Source organism: Cottoperca gobio, chromosome 21, assembly GCF_900634415.1.
Source record: "Cottoperca gobio chromosome 21, fCotGob3.1, whole genome shotgun sequence".
Lineage (NCBI taxonomy): Eukaryota > Metazoa > Chordata > Actinopteri > Perciformes > Bovichtidae > Cottoperca > Cottoperca gobio.
In genome coordinates, this window is record NC_041375.1 from 5,039,419 (window position 1) to 5,064,040 (window position 24,622).

Here is a 24,622-nt window from a genome sequence, read left to right on the forward strand (position 1 = left end):
GAGGCGGACTGTGAGTGTGACGCAGGTAGAACACATCATGCAACTATAATAAAAGTTTACTTTGTAGACATAAGTGAGCAGCAGCTTAGTGCTCGCATGCAGATAACAAACTGTAAGCCGGTCATAAAAGGTCCTGCCCTCAATAAATGTAGTTCTTTAACACACTCACCAAGAACCCACAACACATGTTACCTTACCAACTGTCTTTATTGCCCTCTGGTCCAACATTGATGCCTAATCGACGGGTTGTCTCATAAATAATGCAACTATTGATGACGACTAATGTTACAGAAGGTGATTTGATATCTACTGAAAAACAGTGACTTTAACTTTAAAGACACATCACACACATATTTGTAACGTAATGATCATGTAAATGCATCAGAACCAATATTGATATACTTCTAAAATCTGACACTGAAGAGAAAAATAGTGTAAAAAGACAAAAAGAACTAGAGAAATGGAGACAACACATTATCTGCATTAGAACAAGGGACCACATCTGCAGACATACAGATGATACAGATCCATGTCACATCAACAAACACCCACAGGAAATGTAATAAAGCACTCAGCGGTGAGATCATCTTCTCCTCCCATGTTCTCGTGTTAACGCTGCTGTGCGGCAGATTCCTTGCATTTGCAGCAAAACAGAGTTTCTGCTGTAAAAAACACTGCAGAGCAAGTTTACACTAAACATCTTTCATGTGTGACATACAGGGCATCTGCTAGCTACCTCTTCTGCTACTATTTTAGATTTCTGGCAGTGAACATGAATCAGACCTTCTTTTCTTTTCCTCCACTGCAGAGGAGCAGCCTGGATCTTCCTGTGAAATGTCACCACGGTATTTAATAGTACGGAGTCAAACTATTAAGTATGTGACCTATGTAATGCACTCATCCTCAGCAGTACAGTCCCCTCACATGACTGACCATACAGGGATGTGGTGTGTGTTTGAAGGTGGGAGGCATCAGAAAGTGAGGTCTTTGTCTCCCAGCGAGGAGAAGCACTGCTCCACGCTCTGCTCAGACACCTCCTCCAGTGTTGACGGGTTCCACTGGGGATTCTGGTCCTTGTCAACCAGCACTGGAAACACGCAGACAGTCATGACAGAGGCAAAGCAAAAGCTATTAAATAAAGTTGTATTTATTGATCCTTCAATAACATTTATTACCATCCTTTTCGTTGTGTTTTATAGCAATCTATATAAATTATACTAAACTATTGAAGTTCACTGCGGTGACTTACCGGATCGTACTCCCTCATAAAAGTCGCAGCCCCTCTGCAAAACAGAATCAAATCCAGGAGATAAAATCCTCTTAGACTTACTCTAACACATAAAGTTATAGCTGAACTTAAAACAGCTGTGGCAGATCATTAAAGGGACAATTCCCCCCAAAATCTTCTTCTTTCTTCTTACCTGTAGAGCTATTTATTCATCTAGATTGTTTTGGTGTGAGTTGCTGAGTGTTGCCGATATCACACGTAGAGATGTCTGCCTTCTCCCCAATATAATGGAGCTAGATGGCACTCAACTTTTATTTTGGATTTTGGGGTGAACTGTCCATTTAAGATAAATAATGCTGACATAATAACTCTAAAGACAAATGCAAGTTAATGTTATTTATTGCAATGAGATTCTCAACTTGCAGAATTATCTGCTGATCCTCCAATTCTGATTACTACCAGAGTGAAAAGTATGAAAATGAAGCTGGATGGTGAGAACTTCTGTCAGCTAGGGCTCCAGTCCAAATAATTAGTTGTTCTTACCATGCAGGCCTGGCTCAGTCGATACTCCATCACCAACACGTCCTGCAGGCTCAGAGCTGCACCCGCCTGCAGCTGCTTATAGGTGATTTTCAGGGAGGTTGGAGACATCCTGGACAGCGTCTGGAAGAGAAGACACAGAGAACTCTTCTGTTTCATTGGCTTTTAGATCAAAATAAAAATTATTCTGCAGATTGTCAAATAAAATCAGGGAAAGACAAAGATGGCCATGAATGTTTAATGTCCAAGGCGGGACAGTGAGTCAGTGGTGTAGTAGTAACTGAGGAAGTGTGTTTATAATAAATATTTGATGCCAGCGCTGAGCCCACCGGCTCTTATTCAGAGTTTCCAGGTTTGAAAGAATTACAGGAAATGTTTGTTGAACCCCGCAGAATGAAAGCAGCAGGGCAATATTTGTTAAGCCTTAAAACCGTTCTTCAATATGAACTTATTCAAATATTACAAATCAAATTATAAACAGATAATAAGAGATAACAGCTGAAGGTGGTACAGTGTTATTAATCCTTGAGTGGGAGGGGTGGGGTAGATGACGGGGGTCTGATCCGGGGCACTGTTACATAACGTTATACGCCTTCCCAGGTTTCATCTCTTTGGACCATCCGAGTGGAAATGAGTGAAGCATCCGATGGTGTAATAATGTCCTCATATAATAATAATATTTGTGTTTGAAACATTAAGGACACTTTGTCAAATGAAGCCACTGTGGTCTTTAAAAGCTCTGCAATCTAACAGAAAGGAATTCTGGTCCATCCAACAAGACTAAGACTATAAACACCCATTAAGTGATTCAACTGAGGAAACCACTAATTACTAACTTATACTGCTAAAGCCAAATAATGCCGTCTCCATCCGGGCACCGTCAGTGGGCTTTATCTAATGGTGCGGTAACAGGCTGCAGGAGGGACTGTACACAGGTGTAGCACATCTTTAACATGTGTACATGTGTTCAGGGCAGTTGATGGTACAAACTGTCAGCATGCCTCTTGCCGTAACTACATATCAAAAACAAATAATCTGCAGATCATTTCTTCAATTAATCAACAATCGTTTATGAAACTTATGAAAAAGTGGCCATCACAACTTCACTGAGCCAAACATGATGTGTTCAAATATCTTGTTTTGTTAAGCCAACAGTCCAAATACCCAAAAATACTTAGTTTACAATGATGTATGACTGAAATCCTCTCGTTTGAGAGGCTGGAATCAGAGAATGTTGGAATTGTTTCACTATTTCTGCTGAAGAAATGACTGAAACGATTAATCGATTATCAAAATACATTTCTGTACAATTACTTGCTGAAATCAGTGATTCTGATAAAGCTGCAGGTCAAGATCATCTGTACCTGAGCTTGTTTGTTAGCGAAGTCTGAGCCGTCTGCCTTCAGGTTCTGCACGATGCCCTCCACACTGCTGGAGCTGAACAGCCTAAAGGACCGACATGGATTCATGCTGCAGCCGGTTAATTGACTCTCATCTCAACGGACATCACAGAGTTTCCTCAAAAATATCATTTCCCCACTTTCAGTGTCTGTTGTGTTGATTATAGTGCAATAATGAGTATTTGTGTGGTCATGCAGATACATCTTCTTCCTCTGCCATGAGCTCCACTGTTGTACAGACACTATTAAACACATTAATTAATGTTAGGGACACGGGTTTATCTCATATGTTGATGAAGTATAATTATTATGTTTTTGTTATATTTAATAAAATGTTGAAAACTCAATAAACATAATGTGGAAAAAAACATCAATGAATACCAAATCCACAGCTAAAAATAGTGTCCAACAAACAAACCAACTATCTACTGTACTCCCGTTTGACTAACATCTGCTGAAACAGAGACATCGGACGCCTACCTGTCGATATCAGACATGTGCTTGTCCAACACAAAAGGCTTGTCAGCATCCAGACTACTCTGTGGACAGAGAACAGCCATCAACACAGACACAGGCGGTCAGGCGTTCACATGAAGACAGATGATGAAGGGCAGCTCTGAGACTAGTAAAGCCGTCCTGCACAGTTCAAGTTCAACGTAAGTCGTGTGGCTTACACGTGTACGGATTCTAACCTGGTTCTGGTAGGAATCCAGCACTCTGGAGACGTCTTCAGCAGAGGGAGACTTCAAGTTCACCAGCTCCTTCTGCAGCTCTGGAATCTGTTGAATATAAGGCATCAAAATCTGTTTGTGAGCAGTGGATTTTTATTATTTTGCATTCTATCATCTTTAAATACTTTTGTCTCCATAACACCCAGAGGAAGACTCGAGGCTGACGTCATGGTGACTACGTTCACTTCTTTTATACAGTCCGTACTTGTCACTGAGGAAATACATTTTTGAAGAAATGGCTACTCTGGATTGCCAAATTTCTTCTTTTGTGGATTTGCGTGCATGTTTTAACTAATAAGGAAGCACTTGGGACAGTGCCACGTCACTTTTTGCATAGCTTCAATTTGCGTTTTCATTCAATGAGAACACAACACACAGCCAGAGATATACAGAAGTATTTTCCAGCCTTGTTTTTGGTCAAACTGCTGTTGCAAGTTGTGCAAATAAACTAAATCCACCCCACTGCACGTCTGTCCTGAAACTCAAGGTCACAGTTTTAAACAAACTGTGCTGCCGGCGCCAGATGCTCTGACCTCACGCTAACAGCCAGACAAACACAGCCTGCCTCTGGACCAGCCAGTGTTTGCTGGCACCTTGAAACAAGAGTGAGACATCCAGTGACTCAGCTTTAACCCCCCCCCCCATCGTGCTCCTGCCCTGCACTCTTCCCTGCAGCATCACATGCACACAGTGTCTGGGCTGTCAAGTGGATTAGATAATGAATTAAAGGCAGCGCATTGGAAGAATCCGGGTTGATGGGCTTGTCAAGTGCTCGTCTGCAGTCTTGTATAAAATACGTTTCAGCATTAAAAACATGACATACATTTTTGTGGCACATTGAGTTTATCTACTAACTTGAACTATCGTACCATCTTAGACTCTACAAAGTGAGTGGCAACTCCGACTCTCTGCACGTCGCGTCCCTTCAGCCGGAAGCCCGTCAAGGCCAGAAACAGTCCCAGCTGCCCGCAGAGCCTCGGCAGAAAATAGCCACCTCCCACGTCAGGGAAGAACCCTGTCAAAATAAAACAGAAAAACTTAAGCACATTCTTGTACAATACTCAGCTGGTTGTTTTTTTAGATTAATCTATTAATACTTTAGTCTCCAAAACATGAGAATACAAGTGAAAACATGTGTTTCCTGTAGGTGAGGGTGTGAAGGTTTTCTCAGTCTCAAGACATCTTTGAAAAACATGAGATGCTTCACTTCTGCTTGAATAAATACATTAACAAAAAAGTTGTTTATCGAAAGCATTTGGTGCTAATTTTCAATGGATTAATCAACTAATTGCTGCAGCTCAATAACTAACTATTTAAACCAGCTTACTGCAGCATTCATTGTCCTCCACATCGCCCCTCCTTCATCAAATATCTTTCCACCTCACCCGCAGGTGAGTCACGTCCAGTGAATGGTTAAGTAAAACCCATTAACAAAACGAAAAAAGAACCTGGAAAAAAGATAAACATGCAGTTTATGAGCAATTATTATGATTATAAAAAATTAATCACTAATAAACATTAATCTGTGCAGAATTTATTCTAGTTCTCAATAAAGTTTCTGTTCGATTTCAGTGTTTCTGACAGGAAATGAGATTCCATTGGTCACAGTTGGGTTTTTCACAGCTTTTGTATCGTGACAAGAGAGGGGGGGGGGGGGGGGAGGGGGGGGGGATTATATGAGTTGACCTGATTCACGGCTGCAAATGTAATATCATAAATGTGGCAGATTATGGCTGTTGTTCAGAATGTGAGCAGGGTCTGGTTAAATCTGTTAATCCCACCACAGCAGGGGTTAACGTGAGGGTACCACAGGGTTTGTGTGTGACAGAGAGGAATGAGTGTAGTTACAAAGTATTCTTCTAAACTTTAAAAACACACAAGACTACTGCCAGTAATTTATTCTAAAACATTGGCCATTTTCACAGCAGACATCTTGACTCGACGGTACAGCAAGGCCCAGGAGTAACTAACTACCATCAGGTGACACTAAGCATGACTTAATGCTAATGCAGCAGCACGGTGAGAACCCCCCCATCACTGCACACTGAAGGAGTACTTGTACTTAAACTGTGATAATGTTCTAGTCTGAGGATACACACAGTGGGGACAGCTTTTGTACTAAACTCTTCTCACACATGTATCATGTAAATGTGGAGGATGTTGTGGTCTTGACTTTGCGTCTCAGAGTAATTAGGGCACACCTGCAGGCTTCAAACTAGTACAGAGAGCATCCTCTGTAACCAGGCCATTAGGATTTATCCACCTTGTTACTAATGCTGCCTATAAATGGGGTCGTGTTTGCCGTGTTCACGAGAAGAAGAGGGTTTTAAGTTTTCTAAAGGCTCAGTGTTCACGAGTCGTGACTTTGTGTGTTTTTCTGACATTTTCAGAAATGACACACAGAATGAGGCCACAGAAGTTGGATGGTAAGTCAATATATTATAATACATTTTCTTCATAACTGTATGTGTCTGAGGCAAGTGTGTCTGAAATGTGTCTGGTAGCTACACACACACTTTGATTATTTTTACGTTATTTACTTTTTTTGAACATCCCAATTCCAAAGTTAATTGCTCTTTGAAAGAGTTTACTTACATTATCATACTTATACAATGGTCTAAAAATGACAAGAATATTGTTGATTGCAATTGTTTCTCAGACAATAATGTATATCGTCCAATAAAATGAGTTATTGTACCAGGCCAAGTGAGGGGGAAGTCTAACAAGCCCAATCTCGACGCGCCTATACAGTCCTGAGAAGAGGTTTAATCAGCCAAGTAAACCATGTTGAAAGTTAATTTCAGATATTACAGGACTCTTCCAGCACTTCAAACCTATATAATGTTGCCATACTTATTTGGAAAAAGCCTGATTCAACAATGTGACTGTAGCAGCACACAAGAGAGGCTCTGCAGAGGATCAAGGCCCAAACAAACATGTAAGTTCTCCAACAATCTGCAATCTGGAAGCAAAGTACCTCAAGTGCCTTAAATAAAAACAATAGTGACAATGTGTGACCACAGCAGCCTTTAAGAGGATTAGCAAAGATTTCCTGCCTTCTTGCCAAAGTGACTGGAGAGTCTTAAAAAGACACCGACAGATTCTTGGGTGATTAATGAGCATTAATAATGAGACTCAACGGAATGTCATTTATGTGCGACTTTGCCAGCAAGTACTGTACAACACAAGGATATACATGCACAGATTAGATAAAACAAGATACAAGACACAGCCAGTCCTCCGCCTGTGCAATTGAATTTCCGTCCCATTTCCTCCTACTCTTCATCGGGGCCTCCCCTTTGATAAAATCCCACAAACACGACACTCTTTTCCTCTCTACTGACAACTTAATCTGCAGTCATCCGAGTCAGATTCCACGGCACACCACCACACAGAGTAAAGCATCAGCTGAAGATTTATTTTGATGTCAGAGTCCAGAATGCTCTAGAATAAGCTTGGTGTGCATGTGTGTGTGTGTGTGTGTGTGTGTGTGTGTGTGTGTGAGAGCCAGTGCGTGTGTGTCAAACAGAGGATGACACGAGTGTCCTTGGAAGGTCCACCTCCATATCCATGAGTCATCTTGATGAAGTGAATACACTGACTGAGCTGATTGGTCAGTTCACTGGCTCTTTCTTGCCACACAACCAGTGTGATTAATGCTTTGGTAGTAGATTCCTGCATATAATTCATATAAAATGATGTGTATATACAATTAAAGAGCTGGGATAAACCATCTGGATTTAAGTGACAACCAGCTAGTTTCTGCCAATGTCAGCTGTTATTCATTGGTTGTTAGAGATTTGTTATTAATCTCATCAGTGCTTCAGGAGACGGCCATCTGTCTACAGGGGTCAATTAGCTAAAGAGCCAACTAAAGCTTATACTAAAACACTAAGAAGTTCTGGATGATTTCTTCATGCAGCAAGCTATTTAGTTACTGATAAAGTAGAATTATATTATTGCACGTTTTTGGTGGTATAAATGAAAACCCACACAAAACATTGGTCTTTTCCTGAGCATTGAATGTCTCCTGCTAAAACACAGACAACATAAAAATATACAGGTCTGTTGTAGTCATGGCTTTATGTGCGATTATGTTGCCATCGTCAGCTTCTCACAGGAAATGATATGAATAATTATAATAATATATATCAGAATATGGAAAATGTATGTAAAGTCATATATAAATACAATAATTACCTCCGACGGAGGTTAAGTCTTAGGTTCAGGTTCTTTGTCTGTTTGTCAACAGGATCACTGAAAAACTATTCACTCGATTTTCATGAAACATAGTAGAAGGGTGTAGCACAACAAAATTCATATTTGGTGCAGATCCAAACACTGGGCGGATACACAAATTGTGTTTCACTTTAGTTAACAGATAGGATATCTGTGCTGCATTCATGTGGTGTCGGAATAATCTGAGAAATGAGTTCCCAACAGGTAAAATTCACGCGAACGCCTCCTCAAGTCGGAACAACAACAAGGAAGAACTCAGGAAATAGTCCCATCCGAGGAGCTTGTGAACGCACCATAGACCTTGGCGGAGGTCTGCGCTCAGCGACTACTATTCTAGTTAAACACGTGTTTGGTGCAATAAATCTTCATTTTGTTAGTTTATAAGCAACACTTTGCTTGGAATTATCAATGAATTTTGTAAAACAATAACGCAATGCGATTATACAAAGAGGATTAGATTCCACTGAAAGTCAAACAACGAGACACTGAATTTGGAATCACCCAACTCTCCAAATCCCAACACTGGCACACACTGACCAAAGTGACACCTAGTAGATCAAAGACTTTGGTCTACACTACAATAACTCGACAAATATATGATTGTCAATAAATCTTCTGCTGACATTTATGGTCCCCATAGTCCTACTTAATCTGATGAAAATTAAATGGTCACACCCTGACTACATCTGAAACTAGAAGGGCGATCGAAGAGCGTAGACCGCCGCCAAGGCCAAACACCCTATCTCACAAAGTTAACGTAAGTGAAGATTAAAGCGTGCATCTTCCCCATCATTTGGATCCGCTCCAAAATGTAATATGTTCTTCCTTGGCCCGTGCTACGCCCTTCGACCAAGTTTCATAAAAACTGGGCCAATTGTCAGTTTGTTTGATCTCTCCGATGGTTGATCCACCTGCACCCTCCCATTTAAGGTGCAAAGGAGGAGGAACTGAGTAAACACATATCCCCTTCCTTATCAGGATGAGGTCATCTATCATATGCTGTGCAGAATACAACTCATCTATCCTTCTGTGTATTCTTTCCCAGCTTCCCATACAGACAGACCTCACGTCTCTGTATGCATATGAATTGGATCCAGCATGGTCTGCAATTGAAATCACGGCTCCAACACCCCCCACCCCCCAGCTCCAACACCCCCCCATCCCCCACCCGAGGAAGACAGGAGCTTGTGCAGCTGGTCAGTCTTACCGATGGCAGTCTCTGGCATGGCAAACAGCGTCTTCTCTGTGGCCACCCGAAACCGTCCATGGACTGACAGACCGACGCCCTACAGGTGGAGGAGAACAACGTTACAAAAATAATTGAATTTAATTACCACCTTGCCGGTTGTTTGCCTCCGTCAACTAGATGTCTTCTAGATGTCCAACTCTTGTACACAGCATAGATCTTCCTGATTTCAGATCACAGTCAACAGAAATGAACTAGAAAGATAAAGAAAGCCACTAGTGACGGGACATCCTGTCCAAAGCAATTGTGATTCACTATGTTACTGAATTACTGGAGTCAATTTTGTGAAGAAACAAATATGTTTCTAGCATTACAGAAGGGACACATGTTTTATTTGTTGTGAAAACAAACATAATAAAGGCTAAATAAATAGGAGTAGCAACATTCCTTTATTTATAAACTCAGGCTCTACTTTTCCCTTCTCTACCATGATAGCGAGCGAGACAGCTTTTCCACTCAAGTGAGGATATTCACCATTATCCTGATAATGGAAATTCACCAAGATCAATTTATTGTGAGTGGATTTTATCCTGATCCGCGATAAAATCCAACATCGTCCCAACAGCCACACACAGCCAGAGAGCGGCCGCTGTTCATGACTGATTGCCTGCTAAAGCGTGCGCAGCATTAAACAAGCTAATCTCACAACATTTTGTCACACGAGTGAAAAATAAACAAAGTCTAAACAACATTTCTTCAAAGGGCCTACGAAATGACAAACATGAAGTTCTGATGATAGTAAATGTGTGGTGTAAAATGATGTGTTATTTATGACACAATGATCGCAGGATTTAATAAATCATGATTTATGTCGACCACCGATGTTTACATTGCCGCTACCGGAAACACCCGACGCCGTGTTCTGACACGTACAGCAAACAAGTAGCACGGCTTACCTTCGCTCTCTCCCTTTTGGCGAAGGCATTTCGTCGTCTCTTTGGTGGAGGACTCTGCACCGGCGGACATGTTTGAGTCGGCGTGCTGGCTTGTGCTGGCTGGGGTCTCGGCAGTATTGTAGGCACAGCATCTGCGTTCAGTTTTAAATTCTTTTTGAATCTCATTTCCTTGGCGAGCATAGTTTGTTCGAAACACGATCTCTCAAAGTGCTGCCCACAAATCGTCGGTTTCATCAACGCACTTGTCTTGTCCATAAACGCGACATTTTTATCATCTTTTGGCCACAGAAAGCTAGATTTAGAGACGGCCCCACATCCCCATACAACACATCGCTTCACAATTATCCTTGACGATCGATTGTTGTCCGTTCTTTCTCGTAATAATTGACAGCAGTCTTTGCTGGACGCTTCAACGCAGACGAACACTGGCGGCGGCTGTTTTATACTTGCGCCGGCTGTATTCTACTTGTGACGTCATCGCCCGAACATTGCCGAAGTGGATGCTCTAGGCGCAGCGATCCATTGTTGTTAGCGGAAGTCATTTTTATGCTGTTATGATCGTGATTTATTACGAATACATCAATATAAAATATATATATGCACATTTCACAATAGATATGCAACCTCTATCATATACCAAGCCCAATAACACTGATGAAATATCATATCGTAGGCCCTTTAATGACAATCACACCAAACTATTAATTCATGATCTTATTAAATCAGCTGTCCTTTATGAAAACAGCACGAGATAAGAAGATGTCATGTTCTACTAACCTGCTGATGAGACAATGGCAAGATGCTGGATGAACGAATACAAGTAGTCACTTCATTTATAAAGTGAGTCATCAAAATAAAAATACAAAAAAGAAGACACAGCAAGGAGACAAGATGGATACTGTACTCCGCTCAAGATACATAAATGAAGATGACACGTTCTGTTCCGTTTCTAGACGGGATGTGATCCAACAGCTAAAAGTAATCACATTACTTCACTGACCTTCAGTATTCTGGAAGATGTCTTATTAATTAAGTCATCATTCGCAGGCGGAGGACTACGCTGTGACTGTACAGAGGAGCAGGGTCATTTTCTGGTCAGGTGAGAGAGAATCCAATATATCAGGGAGTGACTGGTGGTGATTAATGACTGTGGAAGGTCTATAGGTCGTGACCTGGAGGCTGGACATGAAACCGGCGATTTATTTCTTCACATATCGGTGTCATGGAGGCATCGGCACGTCACGTAAATCTGCTTGTACAGCTGAAGATCACATATGCCAAGAAACATTTCTCTATTGCTAGCTCGCTCCAATTCTGTGCTGCCCACAATACACGTGTCTGAGGCTTTACATCGAGATGACGTCACGCACATTTACAGCTTTTCTGGGCTCTGGGACACTTTTACAAATATTTAATCTCATGGTTTTTCTCTCTCGGCCATTTTAGGTGTTTAAAGTCGTCTCAATCGTCCCATGCCTACCGTCTTTCTTGCCGAGAGTGAGATGAGGATTGATATCACTGTTGAATAAGAACGTAGATGCAGCAGGCGGTTAGCTTAGCATAAAGACTAGCTAGCCTGGCTCTGTCCAAAGTATAAAGCACCTTTAAATAACATTAATTAAAAACTATATATTATGTTTGTATATTTTGTACAAAATGGGAGTGTGAAAATGACGAGTTGTTTATGTGGTTTACTATTCCGTGCTTATTTCCTAAAATGTTCTCAAAACTATTGCTATCGGGTCAAAATATTTAGAATGTAGTCGCCTTTATTGCTTGCTAGTCTTATCCTAAACCCCCTTCTCATGCCAGATAGCTGAGGGATGTCATGTTCCATCTGAAACTAGGAAAGATTACATTTACTCTACCCTATATTCTCTTTTAAAAAGGATCACAGGGGATTTGTTTGTAGCAGTGCCATCGTTGGCCACAGGTTGCTAGTCATTCTGGAATACATAACCTCGAGAACACCATACATATCTGCTCTGTCTACATGTCCTGTGCTCTAAATCAGTGCACAAAAGCTATATTTGACATCTTTTATTTTAAATGGCATCCATTACAAGCAGCCAAATAGCAGCCTGAGACACGACACAAACAGTACCACAGACAAAAAGAGGCAACATATGCAGCTTTCCATCGAACATAAAAAGCTTTCTAGATTCCTACAAAAACAGACAAAGCAAAAAACAAATACTACCAGCGAGCCAGCCAGCCCCTTAGCTCCTTTTCTAGATTAGCCAGGAGAAAAAGGAAAAACTCCTCACCACAAAAACAAAGCAAATCTTAGCCCATAGGTAAAACACCACCGTTCACAACATTGCTTCTGGAATAGATGAAGTACAAACAAGATAGCTGAGAGTGGCACTTTTCCAGCTCCGTTGGCCAGACGCTCTGATACGTTTTGTATAAGTAAGTGATACGCTATCAATGTTTGACATACGTATAATAATTCGTTATGTATACGTCAGCTACAACACCGCTGTGGAAAAGTTGGACGTATTTGGACTCGGACACATTTTGAGTTCATGTTCATATACGCCGGCATGTTTCTGCCATAAGGAACTGTGTGACAGGGCCGTGTGTCTGGCGTGTTCGGCGTATCGTCTGCGTGCTTCAAACGATCACAACTTACCCTTCATTTATATCAAGCTTTTGCCGATATTTCGTGTACACCAGCATACGTTTCTGCCATACGGATATGTGTGACATGGCCTTTAGTGAACAGCGGCACTGAGACCTGGAGGGCTGTGCAGGGTTTGCCTTAAGGCTGTGTGACAAGTGACCACAGGGGATTCAAAAGATCTGATCACTAGAGACTAAACAGACTGCCTGGAGGCGTTTCTCTTCTGAAAGAACCAGATCCCAAAACAAAAGAGACAGACTGTGACTTCTGTCAGCTTAGGACATGAATTACATGATGACTGGGCTTTGGCAACACGTCAGCACTTCAGGCTCAGAGCAAAGACAGCCACTGGGTTCATTTTCTCACAAATGGAGTTAGCTTTGTAGCTTTGTAGAGTGGAAATAGGAATTCAAAAGATGTTTTAATCCCACAACCTATGATATTGTAGGTGCCGTCACAAGATGCTAGCCCTGAGCTGTCTGCTACATCACCCTTGCCATCTTTGGATTAGCCGGGTTTTATTTATTATAATTTTTTGTTATATTTGTTGAAATACTCTTTAAATCCAAATGTCGCTAGATTTAGTGACTTTCGGAGCCAGTGCTGCGAGCTACTTTCATCATTGTGCTGGTTTAAAGAAAATCTAGCTTACTCTCGCTGGCTTCTCCAACAACACCTCCCCAAGCTTTAAAGCACTCGACCTTGGGTGTAGATAGATAATAATCGTTAGTGCCACTAGACTTTATCTTCACATCTCGTTTGCATGAATTAACCAAAAACGACTTTATTAAAATTAGACCACATATGACTCATGACTGGAATACTTGAACAGCACAGAGCCATCGCTAACGTTATTAGTAGCACCTGTGCTTTTCCACTCTGCTCATTCACATATTTACTACTATTTGTTTGATAATGTAGATAATTGATACCCTTCTTTATAGCGTTCTATATGCGTAGGGTAACGTTGTTTTTGCAATGAGGGAAAGAAAGGAAAAATAATAAAATAGTCTTCTTGCAATGATCTGGATGCACCCAGAGGAACGAGGGGGACGTTTAATCTCACATTACCCATAAAAGTAGTGGAACGTTGCTACGTGCTGGTGTGGTGCCCCCCCAAGCACCATATAAGAGCATGTCTTCAGATCCTGCTGTAAACAAAGGAAATGTGCAAAAGAGTGAGGACGAGCATGTTTATAGCTAATGCTTACAAACAGAATAGGCTGCAAAATGTACAACATGGCTGGGAAGAGTTTACACTGGGTAAGAATATGGAGGGCTTCATGAAGTCCTCATCATATTTGGTCTATTTGGACACAAACCAAATATTGATAGAACAGGTTTGGCGACATCCATTAATAAGTAGTTGCATTGCTTTCGGCACCTCTGCTCAGTACCTCTCCCCAATAATATTTTAACTCTTTAGATTTTGTTTAGTTGAGCTAAAATCAGAAATGATTAGTGACAGTGTGCGTAACAGTGGAAAAGCATAACGCAGAAGCCTTCCAGATGAAACGAGTGACAGATAACAGTTATAAACAAAACACTTATAGAAAAGTGACGTCTGTTTGAAAATGACTTTCCACATCGCTCTTGTACAAAGTACAACACAAAGCACAGCAAACACGGATTAATAACATTTCAGCATTCACAGACCTTAATTCTAGGGATTTTAAAACTTGGAAAGCAATGAATGATGTGCGAGAGATGAGATTCCACTGATGTAAGAGGCGAACAGATAGACATAGTGTGTGTGTGTGTGTGTGTGTGTGTGTGTGTGTGTGTGTGTGTGTGTGTGTGTGTGTGTGTGTGTGTGTGTGTGTGTGTGTGTGTGCTTTGACCTCTTAAGAACATGCCTTTACTGGCAGTTTGTTATCACTAACGTTGATGTGGGAGTTCTGCCCTGAGCTCAGTGCAGATCAGGGAGCAGGGACTCCGGTGCCTCTCGGACTTTTCCATATATAGAACTAGCCTGTTTTCAACCACTACACGCATTAAACAGCAATCGCCCCGAGGATGGTTTGCGTCAACATTAATGTGTGCTCTGTCGTGACATGACAGATAGGAGAGATGTACTTCAAATCACTTTATTCCCAGAGCCATAAACCCGTAGCAGAAAAACACTGTGATAAGCTGTGAAAATGGCTCGACAAATATTGCAGCTTTGAAGATTTTCCACTGGGATGGCGACAGGAAGTGCGTCACGCAATGTGGTGCAACATACATCAGAACCAAGCACTCAGCTGCCCCTTGCATCCATTACTGCACGCCATCACCCCACAATGTTTTCTCAGTTTTGTTCTGACAAATGAATTATGGCTTATGTTACTAAAAGAGTAAGTGGGGGTACTGGCAATCTAACTGGTCAATTTGCATGCAAACTAACATATCGATACAGTTCAGCCACAGGAATGGTGAACACTTTAAGATCAACACAAAAGTCCCTCTGCTCCCATCAATTGTAAAGTTTGACACTTCAAAGCCCACCTCCCTTTTGTGGGTGGCTTGTCTAGTTTGGATCATAAGACCCTTGCAGACTGAAACAAAACATATCTTAAAATCTGCACTAAACAATATTTCAACAATGGATCATATGACTATTGGTGATGGGAAAGGGCTTGCTCATAGTGACAAACCCACAGCGAATTATCACTCCACAGTTCCTCTCAGCTCTACACCGCCTTTTAGAACAACTCCCTTCCTATTGCAATCATATCATACCATCAGGAGTCCCAGAGTGTATAGTCCACACTAATGGACACTTTTTTTGCTCAAGGTCTTTTTTAAAGTCATAAGAAATATATAAATACAAATATTGGATACACAATGTCTGTGCTCCAACAGAGCCCTCTCCCTATTATAGTATTACTGTACCACTGAGCACAGAATCAATACCATCAACACTTACATGTTAAATACATTTAATGTAACAAATACTGTAGACATATTTAATAGTTAAAAATAAATACATAAGTAAACTATTTATCATATGGGGTCAGAGACACACAGACAGACACACAGACAGACAGAGAAGACAGACAGACAGAGAAGACAGACAGACGGGGACACACAGACAGACAGACAGACAGAGAAGACAGACAGACGGGGACACACAGACAGACACACAGACAGACAGACAGACAGACAGAGAAGACAGACAGACGGGGACACACAGACAGACACACAGACAGACAGAGAAGACAGACAGACGGGGACACACAGACAGACACACAGACAGACAGACAGACACACAGACAGACAGACAGACAGACGGACACACACAGACAGACACACACAGACAGACAGACAGAAACACAAACACTCTGACCAGGTGAGTCAAACTATATTTATTAATGACAGTAAATAAATATACATCTCATCATGCTTAATGTGGGGCAAAGGTACCCTGGAGGGAAAAGACCTGTGGCAGCAACAATGCTCTATCACTTCATGTTTCATCCAATCAGAGGCCACCTTGCCACTGGCAGCTGGCGACAGTGGCAGATAGTTCTCTACTGACACCTACAGGCCAATATAAAACTCACACCTCATAGAAAGAGCAAAAGAACCCAAACTAAAATAAGATTTGATCCTCGATGAATCTTTTCAATGCTTCATGATATGCAAATGCTCAGAAATAAACTGTTAACACAACCTTATGATGTGAACTTTATACATTCAAAACAAATGTACTCACCCCTCCCATCGTTATTCCTTCAATAAGGGCAATATATGGCTTCCTGCATGTCCCTATAAAAGATAATATAAAGCGTGTAAAAATTAAGGAAAACTGATTTTAAACATGCAAAGCGAAAGAGTATAAGTTAATAAGCACCCATACATAACAGATATAACTGATAATACAGGTGTAACGCTTACAAATAGCATTGTTCAGAATGTATTCCTCACGGAAAAAGTCCTCTGCGAGAGGATCTCCAACTTTCCCTGCTGCTGTGACCGCTGAGAGGAGAAAACAGATCAAAGCCGTAATGAAGCAACATGTTTTATGTATAGTACGCGGTTACATAAAAGCTTCCCAGAACGAGCCCCAATTGCTGCTACACCGCCCCGTTACTACAGGTGCGTGCCGCCCTTTATGTGCAGCTAGCAAGATAGCTAGACAGATAACAGTTTTACACCAAGCTAAACACCAACAAATATGGGTTGAAGCAGAATATTTCGTTAGAAAATGATACATCTATCTTTTTTCAATACATTTTTACTTTTGGACTTGGACCCTCTGGAGTTATTGGAAATGTTTGGATCACACAAGTCTGAAACAATCCTACGCAGTCACCACTGGAATCTAATTCTACTAATAGTATAATAATAAAAGCAATAGTGGGCCCTGATGTTGAATGTTGATTTAGAATTAAAATGTCAATGTAAACAAACTACTGGGTTTGTCAAACATCGCCGCTTAATTCTCTTTTAGAGAAACTGATGGTTACCTCTGTGAACCAAATGTGTGCTAAACAAAAGAGGCCTGGACCGGGCCTACACAGAACGCACTGATTGATCCTTCAAGGATACGGCTTACCTCTGATGTCTCCACCAGCACAAAAGGCTTTCCCACCTGCTCCTCTGATGATCACAATGTCAGTCTCATTGTCATTCTCCCATTTCTACAAATCACAAAAAAAGCAGCACATTTATAGGATATCATCTTTTAAAACAAATCCTATATTGAAAAGGGACGGCTCTTATTTTAAAGTATTGTGCCTCTTACCTGTAGTGCTATTTATCAATCTAGATTGTTTTAGTGATTGTTACCGAGTGGTTTTGCTGCTTTGAGCACCACAAGCCGAGTGCCACCGAGTTCCATTATAATGGAGAGAAGGCAGATAATCTGTAACACTCGGCAACTCACACCACAATAATATAGATTAATAGCTTCACAGGTAAGAGGAAAAATATGGATTTTGGATTTTAGGGTGAATTCCCTTTAATTTCATGTGTCACTAGCGGAAACAGGTTTCGGCACTATTTTAGTGAAAGTTTAGACATTGAAAACAGAAGCTCCAAGAAGCACAACTGATCAAAATACCCAGGGTTATATTGAGGAACACATCACCATCACAATTTGTGGTGGATGACACAACGGATTTTGGGTTATTTAAAACAACAAATGATAAACAGTTGGGTTCTCCAATTTCCAGGAAAAGAGTAATAACAGGAGTAATAACACGCCTAATCTGCTACATAGATGTAGCAGATTAGTTTAGAATAGTGTGTAAAAGGGTGTTCAAGTTCTTTCTTTATCATATGCACAACAATTATAGAGAAGCTGTCGTTGGCAATGAAAACCTAAGGTCTCAGGTTCCCTCCAACAATTCTAATTAAATATGTATTAAAAAAAAGAAAAAGAAGACCCTGCAGTAAAAATAAAATGAGACAAAACAAAGAGTGCAAGTTAAAATAAGGCATCAAATATAACTGTATATAAAAATGATATATATATTATTTTTATTTATTTATTTATTTATTTTATTTATTTTATTTATTTTATTTATTTTATTTATTTTTATTAGGGCTGTCGAATTAACGCGTTAATTTAGATTAATTAACCACAGAAAAAATAACGCAACAAATATATATAAACGCAGATTAATCGCGCTCCTAGATGCCCCTGACTTTTGCTCCGACAGCACGGATCACGGAGCACCGACAGCGCCCCCCCCCTTTCCCCTTTCCATGTACCTTGAGCTGAGGGTAGATCTGTCGGATCATGGGCATGTTGAGAGAATTCAGGACTTTGGGTCTGTTTATGGTGATCACACCTGCACAGCCCACTTTCTCCAGAAGAACCCCTGGTTCCACCTGACTCGACATCTAAACCAAAATAGAGACAACAAGAAAATTGTATAAAAGTCTTTACAACACACTGTAATAAAGTCATTATCTTAAGTAGCTAAACTAAACTAAACAGGACTAGATCACATGGTAACTAAAACAGAAATTCATTGAACAGACCACACATTCAACACATCTAAAATATGTAATGGATGCAGATCACTGGCCAAGAATTATAACGTACATGAAGAGAGTTCCGGCAGCGTTATAGGTACTTGGAGAGAACACTGTATCCATGCACAGGCATGCTAACATTGCATAAAGTGCAATATCAAAACTGGTCCACTTTTAATTTTACTACCAATATTTGGCTGAGAGAGGATTTGATATATTGATATTTGATATACCTGCCAGTTGCCTCAAGATTGACATGTTGACGATACTTTTTCTCTAATTGATCAACTAATCAATAATTCGACTAATCGTTGCAGCTCTATACATTGGTAATCTAAAATAAGTAATTACAGGAGTCCATCGATTTAAAAACATGTCCATCATTACATTCAGTTCTGCTAATGCCAGTTGAATTATTTCCATAGTGTGCTATTCATTACTTAATTAGTGTCAATTATTTATTTAATTCATTCAAGTATCAACAATAAAACATGAGAGGGGACTAACTCACCATGTGGCCCTGGATTCGCTGCAGTCTGCAGAGGGACCTCAGTCTAGAGGAAACAATAACATTGAAAACTACACAGGCTGGACACATAGCATCTGAAAACAGCCTCAGAATCAATTCACATTTAAATTAATCTGTTGCCTTCTTCCAAGTTCATATTCAGCAAACAACACTAACATAAGGAGGTTGACCTTAGACTCCCAGTAAGTTCAAACGTTTAGTATCACGACGTTATTACTGACAGTAGACAGCTAGCATATTAGTAACTTACTTCAACCTTTTTCCATCATGTCTGATATTTTTATAACAAGCTAGTAGTTACACATTGTACACAATCAGCAAACTCAGGTCATCAAACCCCAAAATATACACTACGTTCGCGAGAAACACCGTTACCTGCCACATACCTGTAGAAGGATGTCAAAAGGCTTAGAGACATTATTCTCTTTGACGGCTGCACTTTCAGATACAGCTTTGGTTTCTTTGCTCTTGTCTTTCCTCTGTCTGTGCTTTCTGTGTCAACTTCCTGAACAAGACACTGAGCTAGTCCTGATTGGTTGGCGTGGTGACGTCACGGGGGGCGTACGCACCACCGAGAGAGATCAATACTTCCGGGTTGCCGCTGTGTTTCTGACACACTGCCACCTACTGGTGGCCGAGGAGGCACTCTCACGCCTCTTTTTTTCCTTCTTGAGAGAGATATTGTAGTTCAGAAATATATTATGTGTGATCTGAAGCACTCTATGGATGTGATATTTGTTAACTAGACAGATAAGCTTGAGATTGTGAGCCTGTATTAGGAACTCAGAAACAAGACCATGTCTTCTGTTAATCTATTAAAATGTAGGTTAAGCAACAGAGCAACTTCAACCCAGAACTCTTGAGAGTAAACATTCACAAAATATGCATCTCACTCATATATAAGTGAGAAATGGATTAAATTTATGTTTTACAGAAAGAACATACTGGAGTAATTTCTGCTTTAAATGTATGTAATCATTTATGACATGGATAGTATCTATAATGTAATACAGTATCTTCATGTGAAACTATTTTACTTTATTTGGAATGAGGAATTTATTAGGGTGTGACCAAACTTTCTGTGCTAAGATTTCTGGACAAGTTCATTTCTGTTAATGAGTCGATTTGTGAAAATAACTGATCTGAAGTCAGTATTTCTCTACTATGGTATTACTCATAATACACTGTACGGTCTTTCCCACCAATTAAGAGCTTGGGAATTTCTCTGTTTAAAGAGAACATTGTACTTTTGATGAGGAACAGTACCTTCGGCGATATATAATAATAATAGTTGGCACACCACACCAGGTCCAGTCTTCCCCCATAACCCACATCACTTTTTCTGGCGAAGACATCCCCCTATCACCATCAGTCACCAACCTAGGTGTAAGATTTGACCATCATCTGACCTTTGGCATCCACATCAAACATCTGTGCAAGACCTCCTTCTACCACCTCAGGAGCATTGCAAAACTCCGCCCCACACTCTCCCTTTGGACTACTGCAACGCTCTCCTCATCGGGATTCCAAGCGGGAGCCTTCAAGAAGCTCCAATATATCCAGAACAGCGTCGCTCGGATCCTGATGAGGGTGCGAAAATATAACCACATCACACCCATTCTCCACTCCTTCCACTGGCTTCCTGTCTCATTCAGGATTGAATACAAAATCTCCCTACTCACCCATCAGTGGAAATGCTCCTCTGTACCTCAAGGAACTCCTCCCTCAACAAACCTCCACACGCAACCTCCACTCCTCTAAAAAACTTTGCTCCACCCCCCCAGGACCAAGCTTAGCACCATGGGCGATCAGGCCTTCTGCTCAGCCACTCCTCACCTGTGGAATTCCCTCCCAGAACACCTGAGGGCTCCTCAGGCCACCGACTCCTTCAAGAAGAGCCTAAAAACCTTTCTCTTCAAAAAAGCCTTTCCGTAAAATCTTATGTCTGTTGTTCTTGTTGTTGTTGTTGTTGTTGTTGTTGTTGTTGTTGTTGTCCTGCTTTTAGCTTTGAAAGGCGCTTTACAAATAAAATGTATTATTATTATTATTAATAAATAATTAAAACATACTATACTATACTATATTATACAATAATACAATGCTAAACTACACAAAAATATATTATACTATACAATACTATGCAATATATTACTATACTATGCTATGCTATACTATGCTATGCTACTATGCTATGCTATGCTATGCCATAACGGTACAATAAAACAATACAAGACTATACTATACTATAATTTACTTAAGTAAAATGATGAACACAATTCTTTGAATATGATCTTCAAATCATTGCTATTGAAGGATCTGGATGCATTTTGCACCACTCACTGTCAAATACTGTGCAGGTGTTTAAAAAGGTTTGCTGAAAAAAGGGTGAATATCAACATTAACAAGTGTTGTTGTCACAGGCTATCAAGCAGAGATTAGGATGGCTGCACTGGCAGTTCCAGGGTGTGATGTCAACCTTCCCTGGGCAAATAAAGAGCACACCTTGGGGACTTTAGCCAGAGTAGCAAATAGGTTTATTAAGAAGAATGGAGACAAAAGTAAATGAAAAAGCAAGACATTGTATTGTTACTTTACTGGCATGTGTCGTGACTTTTACATGAGCACAAACACAATCATGGATACAATAATGCCTGTAATGTGTCAGAAGCTATGACATGTTACATTGCATGGCTGATCTAAACTCATTTTCAAACACCCAGCATTGTTGGATCCTGGAGGTTTGTCAGGAGAGAGTCAGAGATTGATTACGTTTGGGTGTTCATTTTTGTAAAAATATCCTTTAAAAAAAAAAAAAAAAAGATATGTGAAGAAATATTCAGGGAGTAACATATTGATTATAATGTATGCTAGGAAGGATGAAGATGTCCAGGTGCCAACTTGTCTTGTTTCTCCTCCTATCCAGGAATCTTCATCTAGTCAGAGTCGCTGCTGCAGGAGCTGCTGCAGGACTACGGTGAGGATGAACACAACACACAGACTCCATGAATCACTTCAATCACTGTCATTCATTTCTTGACTAAAAAATTGGCAATGATTTGTTAATATTGGACCAAAAATACAGCATTTCTTTGATTTCTTATGGTAAGTTCACATTAGGTTAAATAAATATTTATTATTACCATAATTATAATTCATTATTATTACTGAATTGCTGATCCTTGTATGCCATGAAATTTGCAATAGAAAAAACTATGAAAATACATATTCTAGATTCTGGAGCAAATATAACCAATATGTAATACCTCAAATTTGAGAAAATGTACTTACCCCGTGACAGTCCTTTCCTTTCTTGTGACACTTGCCATGCTTGTGACCATCCTTGTGCTTGTGACCATCCTTGTGCTTGTGCCCATGTCCGTGGCCCTCTCCGTGTCCATGGCCCTGGCCGTGTCCGTGGCCCTCTCCGTGTCCGTGGCCCTCTCCGTGTCCGTGGCCCTGGCCGTGTCCGTGGCCCTCTCCATGTCCGTGGCACTGGCCGTGTCCGTGGCCCTCTCCGTGTCCGTGGCCCTGGCCTTGTCCATGACCCTGTCCAGGTCCAGGTCCGTGGCCCTGTCCAGGTCCGTGGCCCTGTCCAGGTCCAGGTCCAGGTCCATAACCAGGTCCAGGTCCATAACCAGGTCCAGGTCCAGGTCCATAACCAGGTCCAGGTCCGTGTTGGCCTCCGTGTTGAGGAGGGTAGTTTGGTGGTGGGACAGAGCCTGGAGGATGAGGGTATCCTGCTGGCATCTGCTGAGGATGGTTTGGGTAACCAGGAGGGTACTGGTTTCCTGAACATAAGGGAAAAATTATACTTCGCAAAAGTGATTATCAAGTATGTCATTCATATTTATTATAGTTGACAGTGGCTGTGTTATTTACCTTGGTTGTGTCCGTACATTTTGAAACCTCAGATCACTCCTTAAAACAAACAAAAGCAATTTAAACAAATCAACAAAGTTCATCTTCATCTAACACACATAAACAATCATTCTGTATTTCAAAACCTTAAAGAGCTGCAAATCCTCAGCAGAGTTTCTGAGCTGAACTTACTGTGTGCTGGAGAGCAGATCAAGCAGACGCAGTCGTCACCTGCTGCTTCTTTTTATGTGCAGTCCACTTTACATCACTGGAGGCAGTGCCTGAACTCCCGTCAGAACCTTTTTGCTTTGTGACCTAAATGGGTGTGTGTGTGTTTGTTTGTGTGTGTGTGTGTGTGTGTGTGTGTGTGTGTGTGTGTGTGTGTGTTGTGTGTGTGTGTGTGTGTGTGTGTGTGTGTGTGTGTGTGTGTGTGTGTGTGTGTGTGAGTGTGTGTGTAATCTTTAACCTACAGTCAATATGAACAGTATACACTGTACGACACTCTAGCTAGAAATCCCCCACCCCTCCACCTCATTCGTCATTAATATGCAGGTGATTAAAACTGGGTCCATGTGAAGGTAATGGGGAGTGGCAGGGAGTGTAACTATTATAGAACAAAGGTCTTAATTCAACGCTCCCTGGGTAAATAAAGATAATATGAATACACACTGGTAGATAACACACACAGTGTAATAGGAAACCTTGAGGTCAAATAAAATGTAGAATTGAGAAGCAGGGCATCGTAGGGATGACTTGCTTTAATGATGAACAGAAAAACAGCTTTATGTTGTTTATCACAAGGGAACACTTACTGATCAGTGTCTAACACATCAAAGGTATACGCTACTTCAAAAGTCCTTTCAAAAACTATTCTGGTGATCCAATTTCCAAGTCTGATTTAAAAAAAATATCTCTTGTGTTTAGAACTTCAGAACAAGTGAAAAAAGGTTTTGCCAGGATCAAGTGTTTGTTACTGTAATACTCCTTTCGACCACAAGAGTCTGACGTGTCCCACTATTTCATGTTCTAAATGCTTTTCAGGTTTTCTTCCAGGTGAGTTTAATTTCTCCATGCACTGGTGGTGCAGACGTGGTAGTGGTGCACGTCAGCCTCTTGTGGCTGAAATGAGCATTACAAACACTTTTAATTAATAAAAATGATCCTGACTTTTTTTCCACCTGTTTTACAGATGAAAAAAAAACATGGAACATTTTTCACTTCTTTTTTTGAGAGATTCTGTGTTTTATTCTCCCTAACACTTGGCCATTGTTTTATTAGCTCTTTGGTTGTGTTAACGGCTTACTTATAGCAGCGTGTGTTCAGTGTGCCCATAATCAGTGAGATAAAAAATAAAAAATAGAT

General features: G+C 40.7%; 2 protein-coding genes across 2 annotated transcripts; both read right to left on the reverse strand.

Annotated features, from left to right (window-relative positions):
• Window positions 1-188: 188 nt before the first annotated feature.
• On the reverse strand, window positions 189-19,919 carry hibch (3-hydroxyisobutyryl-CoA hydrolase). Its single transcript, XM_029459809.1, has 14 exons — window positions 19,789-19,919; window positions 19,385-19,427; window positions 18,607-18,738; window positions 17,447-17,531; window positions 16,786-16,866; window positions 16,604-16,656; window positions 9,346-9,424; window positions 4,769-4,914; window positions 3,861-3,947; window positions 3,649-3,707; window positions 3,133-3,214; window positions 1,772-1,891; window positions 1,250-1,283; window positions 189-1,087 (listed from the first exon to the last, which is right to left on the reverse strand). The coding sequence occupies exons 1-14, from the start codon at window positions 19,818-19,820 to the stop codon at window positions 972-974; spliced, it is 1,149 nt and encodes a 382-aa protein (XP_029315669.1). The 5' UTR covers window positions 19,821-19,919; the 3' UTR covers window positions 189-971.
• A 2,084-nt stretch (window positions 19,920-22,003) lies between these two features.
• LOC115026619 (keratin-associated protein 21-1-like) lies at window positions 22,004-24,485 on the reverse strand. The gene is made up of 4 exons (XM_029459497.1): window positions 23,453-24,485; window positions 23,282-23,320; window positions 22,691-23,190; window positions 22,004-22,371 (listed from the first exon to the last, which is right to left on the reverse strand). Exons 2-4 carry the CDS (start codon window positions 23,298-23,300, stop codon window positions 22,336-22,338), a joined length of 555 nt encoding a protein of 184 aa, XP_029315357.1. The 5' UTR covers window positions 23,301-23,320; window positions 23,453-24,485; the 3' UTR covers window positions 22,004-22,335.
• Window positions 24,486-24,622: the final 137 nt, after the last annotated feature.